Here is a 19,645-nt window from a genome sequence, read left to right as displayed (position 1 = left end):
AAAGTGAATAATTCTATTGCATAACTCTGGCTATGAAGTGACTACATTTGTAATTAAGTGTTATAGTGATTTCTCATACATTTACATAGATACAAAATCTGTTGTCATAAACATAAGCAATTAAATGTAACAATTTACAATGCAATGTTATTTAATATTAGTGTTTGGTTCAATTTTCGTTGGGAAATTTTAATACTTAAAAAGAAAAAAAAACAAAAACTACAATTCCCGTCACATGACCCAAACCCGGAAATACAATACATATTCGGCGACGAGGTACTTATACGAGCTGGCTGCATTAGAAATGAAAAAATGTAAAAATAAAAAAGGTTGTTTTCGGGTTTTGTTGCATTTGTTGTGTTTAGTATTAGTATATGAACTCTAAAAAAACACCTTTTTTGAGCTAAGACGTCGCTATTGGCAGTGTTCCGCTTCATTTATGGACAAAGACAAGCGTAACGACATTGTAAGTAGTGGCTCCGTTATTGTGTCCAGCGATTTTAAGAGATTTTAACAGTTTTAGCTGAATTCGTCAAGCATTTACCTATTATATCGTAAAGTTAAAACATTATTTTCAGCGTATTACCCCTGTGTATAGTTAACTTAGAGACTCTTTTTTTTTTTTTTGCCGTGTTTCTTCTCGCAGCCAGGTCAGTGTTCCTGGATGGAGATGCATCAGTTTATTGGTGACCTTCTTACTGGAAACACCTCCAGTCAGACTCTGAAGACTCAGCCAGATGTGCTGAACGTGGCATGGGGCGTGGTCGGAGGAGAGGCCACGAGATTCAAAGGTGCTTCCCTTGAATCTCTGCAACAGCCTCGACCCATCCTGGACAAGTCCGAGCTGGAGACAGGCCAACAGATCCAAGCTGGAGCTCCACAGAAACCCAGACAGCAGACACGACAAGGTAAGAGATCAGACTAATGATCAGCTGAGGAAGTAACTGAGTACATTCATTCATTCAGGTACTTGTACTTGAGTATTTCCATCTAATTATACTTTATATTTTCATTCCTACTACATCAATCAATCAATCAATCAAATTTATTTATATAGCACCAAATCATAAAAAAGTTATCTCATGACACTTTACATATAGAGTTGGTCAAAACCAGACTCTAAAGCCAATTTACAGAAACCCAACAGAATCCTCCAGGAGCAAACACTTGTGACTGGTGACAGTGGTGAGGAAAAACTTCCCTTTAACAGGCAGAAACCTGGAGCAGACCCTGACTCCTGAAGGATGGCCGTCTGCCTTGACCGGTTGGGGTTAAAGAGAGAGAGTAAAGGAGGAGAAAAAGAAAGAGCGATAAAGATAGAGAGAGACTGGGGGAGAGGGGGAGGAGTAGGGGGAGACACATGAATGAGTGGATGCACAGATAATTGAACTAGAACATTCTATGGAACTGTATAATAAACTATCATTACTATATGGATAAGTGAGTGATGACGATGAAGGCAGGAGAGAGGCAGGACCACAGCAGCAGGTCCAGAGATGATCCTGGGAAAACCTGTGATGATCCTGGGAAAACCTGTGAGGTGATAAAGCACATAGACTCCAGGGAAGAAGTCAAGTCAGTAACATGTATTCACTGGGGCTACATCAGAGGCAAATATTGTTTTTTCTACTCCACTCCGTTTGTCTGATAGCTTTCCTTACTTTACAGAAGGAAAATAAACATCAGTTTCCGTCCTTGCTGTCTTCTGATGTCTTACAGAAAGCAGTGGGTTGGCAGGGCACATTTCAGATTTCTGACTCTTTAGCAACTCCATAAATAGTGCCCCTCCCTTCTAAATCCCCCACACAGTTTAAATTCAGTTCCATTTTTGGTGAGATTATGTGAGTTAAAACTGAAAATAAATTTTAGCAGGACTGTGGGGAACTCTAGTGTCTATAAAGCTGGATATAAAGTAGTTCAAAGTATTGGATCTGCTTGAACACTAATGCTTTAGTATTATCAATGTTATAAGACATAGAAAATACTGTACATCCGTCAGAGGGACCAAACCTGTACTTCTACATTCTGCTGCTAATACTAATTAAGTAGTATTTTTCTTTGTTGTGTTGGTTCTTCTACCTGTATAAAAAATATTTTCCCCCAGATGCTAATGATCATTTTACAGTTGCTTTTTCTCCATCTTTGTTGTACTCATTCTTAGATGCACACCATGCCTGCACCTGTCCCGGCTGCCCGTACTCCAGTTCTTCCCTGACCTTTGAAACTTTAAAACCAAGACAATCTTCTTCATCATCATCCTCCTCTTCACAAACACAACTCGATGGAGTACGCCGCCCCAAAGACCTTAGCAGCAGTGCTCCAACAATCCTCAACATCTGCTTACCAGATAGCACTGAACCAAGCCCCACCAACACGTCTAACGAGCTAATCACCAGACTCCCCAGTCGACCGCAGAGGGAGGACGCAGAGAGACCTGCTCAGAGCCCAGATCAGAACTCTGAATCACCTCCATCCAGAACATCCTCTGGCTCCTTGTCTCACCTCTCCATGTTTCCCTGCCTATGTTGCCATCGTAGCCTGCAGACCTGTGCACAGATATTAAGCCAACAGGAGGAAACAGATTCTCCGTTTTCTCACTCTCATGCCCATCATCATTTTCATCACCACCACTGCCCTCTGACTTCTTGCTTATCCTGCCCTCAGCTCGGTCACTCGCAGAGGCTCTCTGGTGCTTTTCCCTGCTTGTCTTGCCAGCGTTCCTTCCCTACTTGCACTCAGGTCTGCAACCACCAGCACAGACAAACACACACCCAGCAACAAGAGGAGAGAGGCAGGTCGGCTGTGACTCTTTTGTCACTGCACCCCTGTATGCACTGTTCCGCCTCCTTTTCTAGACCCTCCCAGCTGCTGCAACACCAGCGCTCTGAGCACGCCCACAAACAGTCTGGCTTCCTTTGCACTGAGTGTGGCAGGGCGTTCAACTCGCACAGCAACCTCCGCATCCACCTCAATGTGCACACAGGGGCGCGGCCGTACATCTGCTCCGACTGTGGGAAGAGTTTTAGCCAATCAGGGGCTCTGAAGATTCACAGACGGATTCACACAGGGGAGAGGCCGTACTCCTGTGGCTTCTGTGGGAGGGGGTTTCCCCATCTGGCTGGGGTCCGGGCCCATCAGAGGACCCACACAGGAGAAAAGCCCTACCGTTGTAATCAGTGTGGAAAATGTTTCACTCAGTCAGGGGCTCTGAAGATTCACACCCGCATCCACACAGGAGAGAGGCCGTTCATTTGCAGCATATGCGGTAAAGGCTTCTCCAACCGCTCTGGGATCCGCTTCCACTATCGAACAGTCCATGGATTGGCCCCAGAATATCCTGGAGAAGCTGGAGCTGGTGGGGCCTATCAGGGATCTGCAGGCCGTGGTGGTCTCCCAGGGCGTCCCAGGACTTTTCGTTCCTCCAGTGTAGACGTAAACACACCCAGCAACCCAGAAAGCAGCTCACACACAACTCCCAGTTCCAGGGATTCTCCTGTACCGATGACAGCAAAACCTAGTTCTGCTTTGCATCATGGAAATGAGAATAAATCCCAGACAGATGGAGCAAACCCAGGCAGTAGCAGAGATGGGCTGCTGTATACATGTGAAGACTGTGGGCTGCATTTTAAGGACGCCCCCTCTAGGAACAGGCACCAGACTTTGGTTCACTATTCCTCTGATGTGAGACCGGGAGAGGGAAAAAGCAAAGAAATAAGTGCAAATGAGAGGCTCCAAGATAATACCAGTGTCATGGAGGTTAATTAAAGTCATTATGAAGATAAGATGGATTTATATCAGTTAATAACTCTGATCATCTTATGGCTTAACTTTAATTATCAATTTATCTGTGATATGGCACCTTTCACTGTCTTATTAGATAGTGACAAATATCCTGCACCATTTCAAGAAGCCAAGTCATTTATTACTGTCAAACAATGAAAATCTGAAAGAAAATCAATTTACAGTGATTTGAAACAAAGAGAAGCCGATCCATTTACTTCAGACACTGGAATGTCTGGTACCTTTGCTTGAAATAGCACTTAAATATTAAATTATCATAATAGATGATGGTTACCTTCCTATGAATCACAGGAATTTTGAACAGTTTCTATTACAAAAGTGGCATTCTGATAGATTCAGTACCATCACCTATGAAATCTTAAACCTTATTTTTGTTTGTTGTGCCTTGTCATGCAGTAGAAGTGGCTGTACTCACCACTTTTTTCTTAAAATGTATGAATGACTGAATATGGCACCTTGAAACAGCAGACTTCTATCGGATTAACTTGATCAAGTTGAGTTACAATTTGAGATGTAACAGAGGGCAGCCAGTGTCAGATCCCTGTTACTACACAAAATGTGTGCAAAAGGTAAAGTACTTTATTTCCTGAATACACTTTTCAAGCAACAGAATAAAAATCATTATAGTTAATTTTAAGTCAAATTATTAGGTAGTTCATACCATTTAGGAACAAAATCCTATAGAAATGTCAAAGAAAACTACATAAATTAAAGTCAGGATTTATTTTTTTCATTTTGTATTTACTTGAGGTCAGAGTTCTTTGTTGTGACAAAGATGCTTTGCAGTGGCACAAGTTCATTATGTAACAAAAGAACTGCATATTAGCATTACTATAAAAGTCATTTTTGTCTTTCTTCCATTATAGGGCCAGTTGGGAGCCATATTATCAACTATTCACTTGTCTGTTTTGAAGTAACAAAGACAAACTAATAAGTTGAGTCACCAGTTTTAGTTCATGTAACATATGAGTCCTCTTATGCCACCTTGCCTGTTGTGCCTTTACATGTAATATTATAATCAAAGCATTTATTTTCCAAATATTATATATGTTGAGACAGGATGACTTTTTTAGGATAAAGGACCAGCAGACAAATGATCAAACAATCAATTATTATTACTATTATTGTTCACAGCTCAAGAGAGCCATCTACTGGTTATGTGTAATCTTAGCAGTAATAGCAACCACACTGTTACAGTGAACCATTTATGATGCTTCTAACGTGTTTTTCTTTTGATAACAAAACATGTTGAAATTCTATATTGTGAATACTATGCTTACACCATATTGTGACAACAAGTAACATATACAGTCCGCTTTTTTTTTTTTTGCATTAACCTGTTATACAGACTGAAGCATACATTGCCATCTGTCTTTTCTGAAAGTGCAGCTTGTGATTAAATGTCATTAATCATCATTTATCAATAAAGAGTATCTGTGGAGATATTTGTGTCCATATGGCTCTGGAACCTTCCTGTGCTGTGAGAGTACATATAGGCACAGTGGCCTAAAGCGACTCCTGAGTGTTGGGTACATCACTCACTGGACGTTCAGCTCTGTGAGTGTTCGTACCCTGAACACCACTGTCCAACTGAGCAGCCACTTGAGATCATTACCTCTGGCCCTCTGACCTCAGTGCATGCCGTAGCTCAATTGAGTCTTTTCTCTTCATGCCTGTGCTTGCTGTGTTCACAAAGGCTCCTCATATGTGTGCTTCTGTAGTAAAGAGTCACAAGACTTGGGCTCTGCGTAGACCACACTGACTGGCCGTGGGCCGTTCTTATGAAGGACAGGGGTGCAGTAACCGTTGGATAACATCCTGTGTGAGGGGCAGTCATACTGAGCATGGTGGGATGCTGTCCTGCCTCCAGTAGAAGGCATTGGCGTGGGAGCGGTGTGTGTGCAGTTGTGAACAGGCTGCTCCGAGGGCTGCTCACTGAACGGGGTGGCGTATTCAGGCTCTGGGGGAAGAGGCTCGGCGTACTCTGGAAGGTTTACTGGAGTGTCATAGAGGTTGAAGGTGAAGGGGGTGGTGTAGCCCTCATCTGATGGGGGCCTGAATGTCGACCCCACCTTCTGTCCAACAGGCTCAGCATAGTCTGGAAAGATTCATATGATGAAAACCAGTATGAGACTGACCTGCTTTTGCTGCTCTAACACTTGAAAACCATTTCACTCCAACCTCATCATTTCCTTTATTTAACCAAGTAAATGTCTCATTGACAATAAAAACTTTTACAAAACTGACCTGCTCAAAAGAGCAACATAGACATTGTTTCAATAATAAATACAAACATTGAACAGTATGATGTTATGTATGATTAAGTGAAGTTATTAAAAGATCACAGATAAAAACAGATGCAAATATTAAAATGGTATCAATGAAATGTAGTTTATCAATCCTTTGAAACGGACTTCAATTTCCACCCTGCTAACCCAATCTGTCCATCTGTATAATATCCCATGACAAATATTTGATGATAATAATGGTAGAAATTTTCATCCAATTTGTACAGTTGTTATTGCTGTGATATTTTTCATAATGTGTTCTCAGTGGAGTCCTTTAGAAATCCAAGGATTAAGCCCACCTCAAGAAAAGCAGCTTTTAGTTACTTAAAATAACCTTTTCAATATTTCCTGTACACTTTGGCTCAATTATTATTAAGATCACGAATAAGAGCTCAATTATTGTTAGGTGCTGAATAAGATGTCCAAAAACTAAAATCTGTTTGTTTTTTTTTGTCTTTTATTACACAAACACATCCCCCTGGTGTTGAGAATTTGGAATATCAATTAGCATCTAATACCAGGGAAAAGTTGAGGCCCTGCATGAAGTGGCAGGCCACCAACAATGTCTTCTGTAACAACAGGGATGGGGGGGCTGACAGTGTAGGACTCAGACCAGACCCTTCATCCCACCAGCCGTGTGGTGTGGGAGGCCAAGATCCTACCCAAGAGCCCACGGGTAGCCTCAGACCCAGAGCTATTTTAATTAGACAGGCTTTAGTGAGGGCTTTGATTGTCTTAGCATTGACCCTCTGTCCTGTTTATCACTAGACCTCTCAGCTGTTGGGGGAGGGGATGGGGGAGGCAGAAGGGGACCGGTGGGGGGAGGAGGCTGAGCGCCCTTTATCGAGCTACAATTAAAGAGTCTCTTTCACAGAGGCTCCGTGGACCAAAGAAAGGAATGTTTATACTGCAACTGGGTGATGGGCTGAGCCAGGGGAAAGAATGGACAGCCTGGGGAGAGAGCTGTTTGCCTGTCAAGCCTGGCATGAGCTCCTCAAACTGACCAGTGAAGCCAGAGACTGCTGAAGCGGGAAAGATGGAACGGGAGGTGGAGGGGGCCAGATCTCAGAAACTGGAGATGACCAGAGACAGAAAAGCAGGAGCGGCTGTTTTATACTTAGTCGTATAATATCTAAGTGAATCTCACCGTTCAGAGGAGGGTTAGGTAGGGCATCATGGGCGTTTCGTTCCAGAGGGTAGGAGATGAGCTCTGATGGTGGGCAGGGGAGGGTTTTTACCTGGAAACTCTGACAACCTACTAGACACACAGACAACAGTCAGAGGTTTGTTTTTTTTAAACATAAGATGTGAAAATACTTACAGGATCTAAGAGTACTTACTTGTGGGTAAGGAGTACTTCATTTGGGAAGCTTTTTTCCTACATGGACAGAGATACACAAGTTTGTAAAAGCATAACAACACAAATATTTACACATGAAAATGTAAAAAGACAACAAACCCTCTGTTAGATATTTTGATGACTTACATACATGTATATACATTAGTCGTCTGTAAATGGTGTCAAATCCACTTTACCAACATTAATATTAATGTTTAACCCATAAAGACCCAGCGCTACTTTTGTGTCAGTTCCTAAATTAAATTTTCTCTATATCTAACCTTTATTAAGTGATTTATCACCGTTTATTATAATAATATCCTTTGTATTTTGCATTTTATCAGTATAAATCAGGTATTTTCCTATACTTAATTTACTGATTGTGTAGATGTTCATAGAAGCTCAGATTAAAGTTGAGGATTATTGTATCAAAAACAGAGAAAACTGAAAGAAAAAGTTACTTTTTCAGGTAAATTTCTCATTCACTAAACATAAACCCAGTGTGTCCATCCACTGTCATTGATCCAACTCCATGGGTTTTACTGGTGTATCAGTGTTGTAGAAGATGACGGTGTTTCCACAGTAACTATGGAGCCTCTGAACATCCACATGGGTCATATCTGATGACCATGAAAAGATGACAAACTGCATTTTACACTAGTTATTTACATGTATTGATAGGATTAGTGAATCAACAGGTATTAAACTGTTTAGATCAGTAGATGTTTTTAGTCGGTGATAGATGTTTGGGTCTGTATGGGTTAATATTACTTCCAGCTATTTTATCAGAGTGAGATTAAATAATGTGAATATATTAAAGATATAAATATACCACATCATCTATAAACATGATTTCTGAGTCATGTCAGGTTTTCCTCGGCAAAGAAACACCATCTATTTCTATGTTTTATTATTGTTTGGATTGAACTACTGTCTACCAGTGTTTTTCAATGATGTGACACTTATACGCCTTTATCTGACTCATCTATTACAAAGAAGTGATGTTGTGATCTTAATGGTGTTTCAGAATTTACCATGTCCTGGAGCATATATTAATTTTGTGTCCAGATAAACTCTTTTTTCCAATTTTTAAGTTCATTATGTGTTTTTAGACATGGAAGTATGGTGCTAGCAGTTTCATGGAGACTTTACGTACTATGTTAAATAACCGCAGCTCGTGGGTGATGTTATGACTACGAACACATCATTAACTATTAAGTATTTTCACTACATTAATAAAGCAATGTCTTCAATAGCTGGGGAATGTACTCCATACATTATAGAAAATACATACCAGTAATGTTGAGAACAAACTGCAGGTTGAAAATACATTTCATAAAAGTAGCTGTACCTTCGTTTCCACCAGACACCAGCCAACAGACAACTGCCGCACATTATCAGCCCCAGGACCACTCCCACGGCCACTATCACTGGCTGACTGGAGCCTGCAGCAGAGGAAGTGTTTGAGTGAGTAAACATTAGTACACATATGAGGAAGGAATGCAGTTTACTGCAGTGTACACAACAGCGACAGTGAGAATCAAGTGTATATTATTTGCATTTGCTTGGTAATCATTGTAACAGGGTCTCTGTAGGATTCAACGGTTTATACAAACCAATTTAACATCGAGATTTTATTATTTTACATCCCCATACACTGGGACTGGGATGAAACTCCTGCTGTGAATACAGATACTGGGTGATTACAGGTGCTTGCTGGGGGCTTTTTCATGAGACTTCGATGTTTCTCTGAGGTCTTATGTGACCCTAATGCCTTTTAATTTTAAAGTTCCTGTTTTGGGCCTTCAACTTACAGTGAATTTTTACAACGGTTAAAAAAATTATATTTAAGGCACTTCAAGGTCTAAAAGTCACATTACTGGACTTCAAACTTTTTAAGGTACTGCAGACACCCAGTGTGTACACACACTGTATGATGCTGATGAATTACATGAAAATACAAGGACATACTTAGTCTTGTATCCACTAACACTGGGCCCTCCGTGGAGGTGGGTGTAGGGCTAGGGGGCAATGTAACCATATTAACTTTGATGGATGGAGAATCTGTTGGACAAGAAGGAAAAAATTTAGAATGAAAAACTCAGTAATCAGGTAGCTCTAAATAAACACATTAGAGGTTAACGCCTACCTCCACCTGAGCGGGACCTTGGTGTAACCTTGGCAACCGGACATCCCAGGACCTGGACCTGAGCTGAAGCTCTGCCGTGCCACTTGAGTGGCTGCAGCCGGACAAACCGAGCTACTATGGAAGGGAAGAGGCTGTTAAGAACCCTCAGGTGGCCATCGGTGTAGGCCTGAAACACCTGGAAACAATAACAACCAAGTTACTTATTGACAGAGAACACTGTGCAGCTCATGAACACATGCCAGCTGCTGTACACAGATCTGGACTGTCAGGCCTTCGGTAAATACATCAGCAGAGCATCAGTGAATACAGTGCAGTACTTGCCTTTTTTTCTTTACTGAGAGCACTTTTGTAAAGCTTCCAATTCTTTCTGTCCTTACTGAAAAGAAGACTGTAGGATTCAATGTACTCATTTGATCCTGTTGTTATTATTCCTGAAAAAAGAGCATGCAAAAAACTAAGACTAACAATGGGAAATTATACCACAATCAACAATTCTGACCAAATACAGATTTGACAGCTTCAAGTTATATTCATCTGCTTTTAAATAAGCAAAAATACATCAAGAGTCACACATTTCATCCTTACCTGTTACTGTGCTTCTATCACTCAGTTCCAACTCCACCCAGGGGTTACGATCATTACTATCTGCTGCCCAGGGTAGGAACTCGTGACCTGAATCAATGTTTCCTGAGGCCCAGAACATTCGGTACTCCTGACTATTTTTGTCCCAAAAGGATGAGGCATTTAGACCAGAAACAGCCAGGATGCTGCTACAATCTGTTTACAGAGCAGAGAAAAGAACTGACTGTGAAAGTTGTTCAGTACAATCCCTGAAGTGTTTTCTTGTAAAGAATATAAGAGCCATTCAAACTGTATATAAGTTCATATTCATACTATACTAGGACAAATGATAGGTCATTCATGCCCAACAGGTGGGAAAATAACACATTCTAAATTTAAAAGACACCAGCATGGCTTTAGAAATGACAGCAGGAATGCAAACAATGTATAGTAAATGGGCTAAAACAAGTTCAAAAACACCCTGAAGGAAAACTGAAACATGTTACCTCTGCTTCTTACCTTGGCTAAAAAGCAGCTTCTTTTCAGATAATGATCCCCTGTCAAAAGAACAGTGAAATGTCAGTGCTTCTACATACTCAGGAGTATGCCAGCTCTAATGCTCTATGATTTTTTTTGTTAAATCCTAAAAGCTAAATCTATTTTGTACGTCATGGACGAGACGGATCTTCAAAATAACAAATGCCAGTATCCTTTAATATTAACGTATTTAGTCTGAAACTCAAATTGTAAAGCTATCAGGACAATGAGCACATAAAAATCTCTCTCCCTCCATCATTCTTTGCCCACTATTGCCTATAAATAAAGCTACAAATTTACAGATACAGCAGTTTCTCAAATTCTCAAATAAAAGAGCAAAAGTTAATATAGCATCAAACACACATTTTGGACAGGATTCCATTGGCAAAAGTCGATTCATAGAGCGTCAGACTTCTACCACGAGTCACAGTGACGCGACCTCCCAGGCTATCAGACACCACACCAGCATGGACGGCAGATTTGCACAGGACTGAGGTCTGCGGCAGGAGAGAAAAGTGAAGAAGTCTTTGAGGTTCATGCTGATAAATCCTTTTTCCTCTGCTGTGCCAAATAAAACACTGCAAACTTACATCTCTGTAGCCCTGCTCAAAGCTTCCCCAAACGTCACCTGTGACATTCTTACACCCAGCAGGACAGTAAATCCCTGAAAAACAACAAGAAGACATGTGGGAAACACTAAAACACATGGAATTGTCAGGAATGAAGCATTGACCACTTACCTCAAATACTGCGAATTAAAGTGAGATCCGCGTTGTAAACAGGAAATGAGCTCTATAAGAAAAACAAAAAGAAAAAAATTTTTTTTATTTTTTCCAATTTAAGTTAAAAGAAATAATGTTCAATGTAACTTCTGGTATCTTACATAACAGCCAACTTTATCCACTCCAGACACACAAACACAGATTCAGTGTGAGACAGTCTACCACGGGCTAAATGTGCTATATTAGGAGATGAGCAGTCATTACTGTGGATGTGACTAAGCCCTTTGTTACTGTCACTCTGTCACAGTTCACGGGTACAGTGAACAAACCTCGTGTGATCACAGCTAACAGACAGTGGTTTGTACGTCTGAACATGGGCTTAGGTCCAGACGTTGGCGGATTTCATAAACAACTCAGTACAAAACAGGAAACTATGATACATACTGTACAATACAGATGAGCTCATACAGAGAAAAGGAAAAAGCTCTAAGTATAGCCTGACATCCAGACAAAACAAGTCCACATAATCATTGAAATAATACACTATGAATCTCTGTATAATGTCATATTATTTGGACAAATCGCATTTACAACCAAAGACAATGAACACATTTATATTGTTGTTTTAATACTTCTGTTTATGGCCTTTTGGTTCAAATAGTTATACTACAGAGAGCACACAAACCTCTACATGGAACCAAATGCACAAAATGTACTACCACCTCGACAACTAAACAGCACTGAATAAATAAAAAATGTACCAGATAGTGGATGTGAACCCTGCTCACAGACAGAAAACCTCTAATGATAATCATCTCTAATGATAACTTTACAAAGCAAACAATACATTTTTTTTTTGATTATTTCAATAGTCTGTATCCTACATGCAGGAAAAAATGAGATTCACTCAGTCTATATAAAGTGTGGGCCAAGTCTCAGGCATACAGATTGACTTGACCCAAATGAGTAAAAATGATAACTTGATCAACTCTAGCATGCAGAGTGATTAAAATGGAAAAGAAAGGAAAAGAAAACAGGTATTAAAATATGATAATTTCCTTCTTATGTTCTTTATTCTTTATTTAAGGATCCCCATTAGTCTCTACCAAAGTAGAGACTATTCTTCCTGTGGTCCGTTCCTGATATTCAAGTTTTATAATTTATACATTTACAAAGCACAAAGTGGTGAATGTATTTTCGGGTCATGTATTCTGTCAAACCCACTACAAATGACACTTATTTGTTTCTGCTGTTGGAGGTATAAACGAAGTGTAAATATATTCAATCTGATGGTAACTACTGGGTTATGGTGCTCTGCAGATCACACAGCCACTAGCATGAGTTAAGAGTGGGCTTGCAGTAGTTAACAGGCTGTTCATGGGCCTTGGTTAAAGAAGAGGAGGGGGAGTAGAAGAAAAATTCAACCACTCCAAGCTACACACTAAAGCCTGAGGCCTCACTCCATTCAGCCCGAGTCCTGCTCTCTGAGCAAACATGCTGGAGCAAAGATAGCGATGGAGGATGAATGCCAATAAGCAGTGACTCATAAGCTCACCACCACACATACACATCAACACAGCACCGCCTCACACAAGGACAAACACTCACACACAGGCCAGGAACACAACAACGTACACAAACTGAGCTACAGCTACAGTCAATGCTGAACTTTCTGCTTGTAACCACACATGGTGGCACAGCTGGGTGATACAAAAACATTAAATCTCAGTTTTTCCAGTGTTATGGACAATTCTTTTTTATTGCAATGTCTTTCCATTTACAGGAACTCAGCACAAAACTTGGTGATTGATTGTTTCTGCCAGAGAGGTTATATGATCGATCCAATATTTCTGTTTGTCAGCAAGATTACACTAAAACTAGTGCAATGATTTTCATAAAACTTGGTGGAAAAGCAGGACATCAACAAAGGATGGAAACTCTTTAAATTTTGGAGCTAGGTTGGCTGTTTTATAGCTTTGATAACAGCAGAAAACTCCAGACAAACAAAGAATAATAAAAGAGTTATGAAACTAACCAGTGACACCAATTGATATAAATGAGGAAATTATGAGTCATAACTTGTCATTTGTTTGTGGTTTAGCAATATTATAAAAGAAGAATGGCATATTGAGCTTAGGGGCTCTCTGTCTGCCCTTCAAGTTAAACAGTTGTCTTTATTTATTGTATATGAGTGTAGCACTTTCAATATCTGTTGTTTGTTAAAAGCATACAAATAACAATAAATAAATAAATAAATAAATAAATAAATAAATAAATAAAGTACCATTAACGTACAACAAGAAATATATTCACTCATTGTATTACAACAAACAAAGACATAAAAATCAAGAAGCACAAATGAGTAGTCAGGTTATTATCTTACCTGGATATTGGTCAGTCGCATATGACAGTAAAAACCCTCGTCCAGTGTGGTGTGGGCCTGACTTGAAGGTTATTGTCACTTCATTAGTTTCAAGTGACACATTCTTCTGTGATGCATCAAGTTTCCCACATACTGGACCTGTGAACACACAAACCCACTGAATATATGTACTAAACACACACCTGCACAAAACAGAATATTACACCTGTATAATTTGCCGGTCCTTGTCTGGGTTTTCCTTTGGTTTTCAGAGGCCTTAGGTGATGTGAGGGTTCTAGTATTGTCCTGGAACATATCATTTTGAACTATTATTAATAAGAATGTACTATACAGCTAAAGAATTGAAAAAGCTAGAGCAGGTTAAAAATACACATTAAAAAAGTACCGGGAACTACCTAAGGCTTTGGGTGCTGTGCCTCAGACTTAAAATTCCAAGGAAGTAAAAGAGTAAAAGATGTACTTTATTTTAATCAGTCTTATTCTATTGAGGCTTCCTTCAAACCTGTAGCTGTAGGAGAATCTAGATATATACAGGTTTCTACAAGTTAAATTTAAGACTTTTTAAAACTACTTAGAGCAGAATTTAATACCTATTTCACAGACATACCGGCAAAAAATTCATGATACCTACAATTTAGGAAAATTTTTTTATTTACATCAGCAAAGACTGAATATTACATGCATACTGTACACAGAACTGAATGTTCTGTGATCATTTCTCACCGGGGGCTGCAAAGTTAACGATAATTGGTTCCTAATTTCAATATAGATTGTCTGGTTGGAACGGGTGGAAATGAGTAGACTAATGTTACTTTCTTTACAACTTGGACATTTCCCAAACACATTTAAACGCAATGCAGTGAACAAGTTTATTGCAACATAATTTAAGACCTACCATATCAAACTGAATACCTTTTAAAGACTTTTTTTAAAAGGTATTAAATGCAGATTTGTAAATTCAAGACTTTTTAAGACCGTTACCAGGCAGAGAAAACCCAATAAAAATCATGAGTCAAGTTCTTTGGAATCCAATTATCAAAACTAAAGACAGCCTAAACGAATATTTCCGTGTCTTGAATCTCTCATCCCATATTTTGGTGCGTTGTCAAACTTTTATGCCCTCGAGACATGACATGATACACCTGGATGGGAAACATCTATGTGTCTATTGCGAAATTGGGTTTGCTCTAATATCAGTGTGTCAATAGATTGGTATGCACCATGAGTGTTCCATAATCACGGTGGGGATAACATCAGTAATAACACTGACTATTAAAAGTCTGACAGTGGCATTTGAAACAATAATGAGTGAGTAAATTCTGTTCCATCAGCAGTGAACACTCTTACCCAGTCTGGGTTTTCCATTTTTGTCTGTGATCACAAGAGAACCATTTCTACAGCCCGGACTGTTCTCGATGTCAAGATCCCCAAACAGCAGTCGCAGTGTCCGCTCTTCTGACACTCGAATCCTCCATTTACAAATGATGTTACTGGGGTAGGTGCCTGGATACTTCTGAGAGGCCAGGGTGCCAGACTCTGCACCCAGCAGGGTATGTCCACAGCCATTACCTGAAAAAAATACACAGCGAAAACTGTAAATAAAAATTGCAAAATATTTTCTCACATACAGATGAGATATTCTAAAAGCATTTTTTACTGTCTGGTTTTCTAAAATTACCTAAGTCTTGCATCAGGTGAGAGAGCAGCTCTGGCTTAAACAAATCCTCAATAACATTACCGCAGACAGTTTTATCAGTCATTCTCTTAAATTAAATACACTGATTACTTATGGATTTTCTGAACATTCAGAGCAAACTGGGGCATGTTTTTAGTCTCCAGATCATAACTGTGAGATGACACAACTGGTGTGGGAAGTGTTCAGCTGCCAAATCAGTCACTTTAATACCTGATATTTTACAGAAGTTGCTCATTACCTGGAGATGTATGTGAAGGTGCTGATGTGAAATTACATTTAATACACTGTAAGAAATTACTGCATTGTTAATATCAAATACAAACAGTCAGATCATTTTTTAAAATGGCAGCATGAGCCTAATCTCTTCTCACAGACTTTATTCATATCAGCTGAGGTCAAATATTTTGTTTTATAGAAATTTACAGAGAGAGTTGCAGTTTAAAGTCAGTGTCAGGGGGTTTAGGTGGTATATGGATTTGTGGAAGATTTAGGTACACAGGTGTGTGTGGGGTTTGGAAGTCGTGTCAGAAAAAATATTCTGTTTTCCAGTTAAGAATACATCAGTTTGATTCACTATCACTGTTCCATTATATATAAAGCTTGAGCAGAAGATAATAAGAAGCATCAAAAAAGCTGATTTTACTTTTTTTGCATTATAATAACAGGGAAAAACCCTTATGTCTTTGGCTTCCAACTGAAAATTTATATAAATAGATTAGAAAAAACAAAACACTGTGATATAAAGAACATTGTACCAATGAGGCAAAACATACTGACATATTTTTGGTCCATATTGGAATGATTATCAAACAGGGCCTGACTGATATGTTTTTTCAGATATTATTCAGAATATTATTAGTTGTCAGAGAGACTGAATAATGATACTTGAAACGTCATCTACAGTACATTTGCAGTAAAAGTGGGAGATCTTGGTGTCTAATTTTAGAATATTACTGACAGAAAATGTTGGAATTCCTTTACGCTGACTGTCAAATCAAATACTACATGAATCAATAAAATGTCAACATTTACCCTGAACTAGAGGAATAAAAATAAGTATGAGTAAACAAATAAATGTTGTTGTTTTTTTTATCATTTCAGGGTTGGTTAGGCTATTACTCATGACATGTAACTAATCAGCAGGGCATTGTTTTATATCACAGACTGATGACTAGTAACAAATAGAAGTTGTTGTATAGAATGGAAAATAATAATTATATAAAGCTGCAGAATGTCAGATCTGATAACTGGTGATAGTTGTGATAGTTGGTCAGTTCTATTTAGTTTTTTTGTTGACATTATTTTATTGAATGTTGATTCAGTGCATCCTCTGACCTTCGGTTGCTGTGACTAACACTTGAACTGGAACAGAAAATGCTAATATTTACTTCCTCAAACTGCCATGTTGATCACAGAAAATAAATGAGTCAATTCCCACAGTGGTCATACAGAGATAAGAGCTGTGGGGGCGGCTGCTCGAAAACCTGACCACAAAATGTCAAGTGATCATGTGTTCCATGAATGGTCAAAACTTGGAAAAAGACACCAGCAGCGACCTAAGCTTACACACATCATCCTCTGTCCTCGTCTTCCTTATAAGGGTTCTGGAGGTTTGCTGAGGGGAATGGGAGGATAACCTTTCACTCACCCCATGTCACACACCTCCAGTATTACACCAGACATTACACTACTTCCCAGCAGCTCTTTATCTTCTAATACCATAAACCCTCAAATGTTTAAGCCCCTCCTCGAGTCCCCCAAGGATTCCCTGGAAATACCACAGTGACATACTGTAACCGTGGGCAACAGAGCGTGGATCTGTCACCTTCCGGTGGGAGGCCGCAAAGCAGCAATGCAAGGGAAGTTCTGGGTGGCCAGTAATCTTCCCTGCTCACTGAACCCTGTCACCTACAGTCTGTCTCTGTCCTGTCCTGGCCGGTGTGTGTCGAGTTTCATACAGAGATGGATCCACTACAGAGACTCATGCGCAGCTCGGAAAATGTAGAAGATGAATTAGAAAAAACACTGGGTGGCAGAAAAGCAGACAGTCAATCAAAAGTACCCCAGCAGCATTGTTTTCCACTTTAGGCTTTCCTGGCACGTCCTTACAGGTCTACACTAGCAGACAGGATGTTCACCTGTGCTACTTGTCACTACTTTGCCTTATCCTGTTGTGTGTGTCAGTCTTAATGTTACATGTTGAAATGTTTCCCCCCATCTCCTGGCCCCACCAAAGCTCTCTACATACTGTATTTGCCAACAAGTACAAAGTGATTCAGAATAAATTAGTGACCCTGGACTTATTCATTGCGGAAATGATGAAACTAAAAACCCACAGACATGCTAAAACAACTAAATAATTTGTGGTGTCCTTTAGTTGTTAGTCATAGTCTGCAGATGAATAAACTGTTTTTCTGTTTGTCTGTGTGTATGTGTGGTCAGTGTGATTCATAATGTCCATTGACCTTAATTGCCTTACAAAAATAATAACCTCTGGGAAAGGTAAGCTAGCTGAGCTTAGTGGGTAAACATAAAACAGAGAAGAGTATGTAAAGAATGCAACCATAACATCACACTGCTCTTTGGACCCACCTCATTCTGAAATACTGAAATGGCTTAAATAGATTAAGACCAATGCAAGTTTTTTTTTTATTGTAAGGAATAAAACTAAACCTGACAGCACTATATGTAAAAGCTATAGGTTTATCGCATTGCAGTCTGTAACACTAACATATCACTAGCCTCATAGCATAATTGCCTAAGTCATATTTTTTTCAAATCATAGCCAATGATGGAGAGTAAGATTACTCAGATATCACAATATGACTTAGGCAATTATGCTATGAAGCTAACAATATGTAAAAATGTGAAGCTCAGTAAAAAATAGCAGGATGTTGTATAATAAAGTGTTGATGTACAGCAATAATATTGACTAAGCAGGTACATATAAAGTTAAACATACATGCACAAACTACATATTATTTGTCTAAACATATAAAATATATATTTGGTTATATGCACATTAAGAATTTTTACTATGTTTATTTCATGTTTGTCATATTTTTATATTTTCGTATACCCCAGCATATATGACTGTGATCATAATAGTATACATATATCATGACACATCTCTTGATATAGGAACATAATGGACGTATTCTGCATTTCTACATTTGTAACTAACAGAGACATCATTAAACAACTGACAAAACCAGTAAACAAATAACAGGATGCTTTAATAAAGAGTACAGATGCAAAAGAGCCCTCTAGTAATAAATGCTTATCCAGAGTCTGCCACTTGTTACAGATACAACTATGTTTTGTTTCTAGAAATAATACTTATATTAAACAAAAATAAGTACAGCTGTATGTGTTTTAGTGTTGAAAGCTAACGAGGCGTTTAGATCCTGAAGTTTCACTCCACAGTGTACGTTAACTTATCAAAAGGAAAATAGTGTTTTTCTTACCCTCCTGGCCGCGGACACCTACAAAACACACACTAGCAATGATCCACAAACTGGTAATAAGAGTCTTCACAGCATTCCCAATGTTTTCGCACTTTGTTAGCATGATTTCCACAGCTCTGGGCAGAAAAGTAAGGTGCAAGCCCCGATAGCTCGAGGTTATCGGCTCTGGGAAGACGTTGGAGTCAGAAGAATTGGATGTTTACTATTGGCTACAGGGAGTAAAGACGGCTTTCTATTGGCTATCCGCCATGCCAATCAAATAAACCCCAGCATTCCATTCCCAAATTGGGGTGGGCTGATATGTAGGTGTGCACAGACCTCAGATCAGCCACTGGCACTCATGAGGATTTACTTTGTTTAAAGAAGATGGCAAGACTGATCCTGGATCTCAGATTTCTATTTTTATCCAGGGTTATATTACATATATTTATATATTTTTTTTGTCATAAATCAGTGTCTTTAGTTTTGACTAACATTATAAAAAGTCTTTTATGTGACTGTAGCGACACATTTCAATATTCTAAATGCAAATCCTGCCATCTTCTGGTAAAATACAGGCAACAACACAAATAAAATAGTGTTTATTGCATAACAACCAACAAAATAAAGCGACCTGAGTGACACATCAAATATTGTAAACTTAGCAGAAGATACCTTTACTTTTAAGAACATGTTCATTGTGTTCATGCACTCTGTATACAA

General features: G+C 39.2%; 2 protein-coding genes across 4 annotated transcripts; one reads left to right on the top strand and one right to left on the bottom strand.

Annotated features, from left to right (window-relative positions):
* Positions 1-247: 247 nt before the first annotated feature.
* LOC115435577 (zinc finger protein 79) lies at positions 248-5,244 on the top strand. 2 transcript variants are annotated; one of them, XM_030158088.1, is made up of 3 exons: positions 248-466; positions 647-900; positions 2,160-5,244. In XM_030158088.1, the coding sequence occupies exons 1-3, from the start codon at positions 440-442 to the stop codon at positions 3,763-3,765; spliced, it is 1,887 nt and encodes a 628-aa protein (XP_030013948.1). In that variant the 5' UTR covers positions 248-439; the 3' UTR covers positions 3,766-5,244. The 2 variants fall into 2 exon arrangements, with proteins under 2 accessions (XP_030013948.1, XP_030013947.1); XM_030158087.1 differs by having other exon boundaries at positions 647-908; positions 2,162-5,244.
* LOC115435576 (discoidin, CUB and LCCL domain-containing protein 1) lies at positions 4,359-19,106 on the bottom strand. Of its 2 annotated transcripts, none has more exons than XM_030158085.1 (15): positions 18,944-19,106; positions 15,128-15,349; positions 13,781-13,918; positions 11,416-11,467; positions 11,266-11,338; positions 11,039-11,172; positions 10,658-10,695; positions 10,163-10,354; positions 9,899-10,008; positions 9,578-9,752; positions 9,400-9,492; positions 8,780-8,873; positions 7,430-7,467; positions 7,237-7,347; positions 4,359-5,899 (listed from the first exon to the last, which is right to left on the bottom strand). In XM_030158085.1, exons 1-15 carry the CDS (start codon positions 19,044-19,046, stop codon positions 5,490-5,492), a joined length of 1,983 nt encoding a protein of 660 aa, XP_030013945.1. In that variant the 5' UTR covers positions 19,047-19,106; the 3' UTR covers positions 4,359-5,489. The 2 variants fall into 2 exon arrangements, with proteins under 2 accessions (XP_030013945.1, XP_030013946.1); XM_030158086.1 differs by having other exon boundaries at positions 7,237-7,344.
* Between the last annotated feature and the right edge of the window lie 539 nt (positions 19,107-19,645).

This window comes from Sphaeramia orbicularis, chromosome 16, assembly GCF_902148855.1.
Source record: "Sphaeramia orbicularis chromosome 16, fSphaOr1.1, whole genome shotgun sequence".
NCBI classification, from domain to species: Eukaryota; Metazoa; Chordata; class Actinopteri; order Kurtiformes; family Apogonidae; genus Sphaeramia; species Sphaeramia orbicularis.
This window is presented reverse-complemented; position numbering and strand designations above follow the sequence as displayed.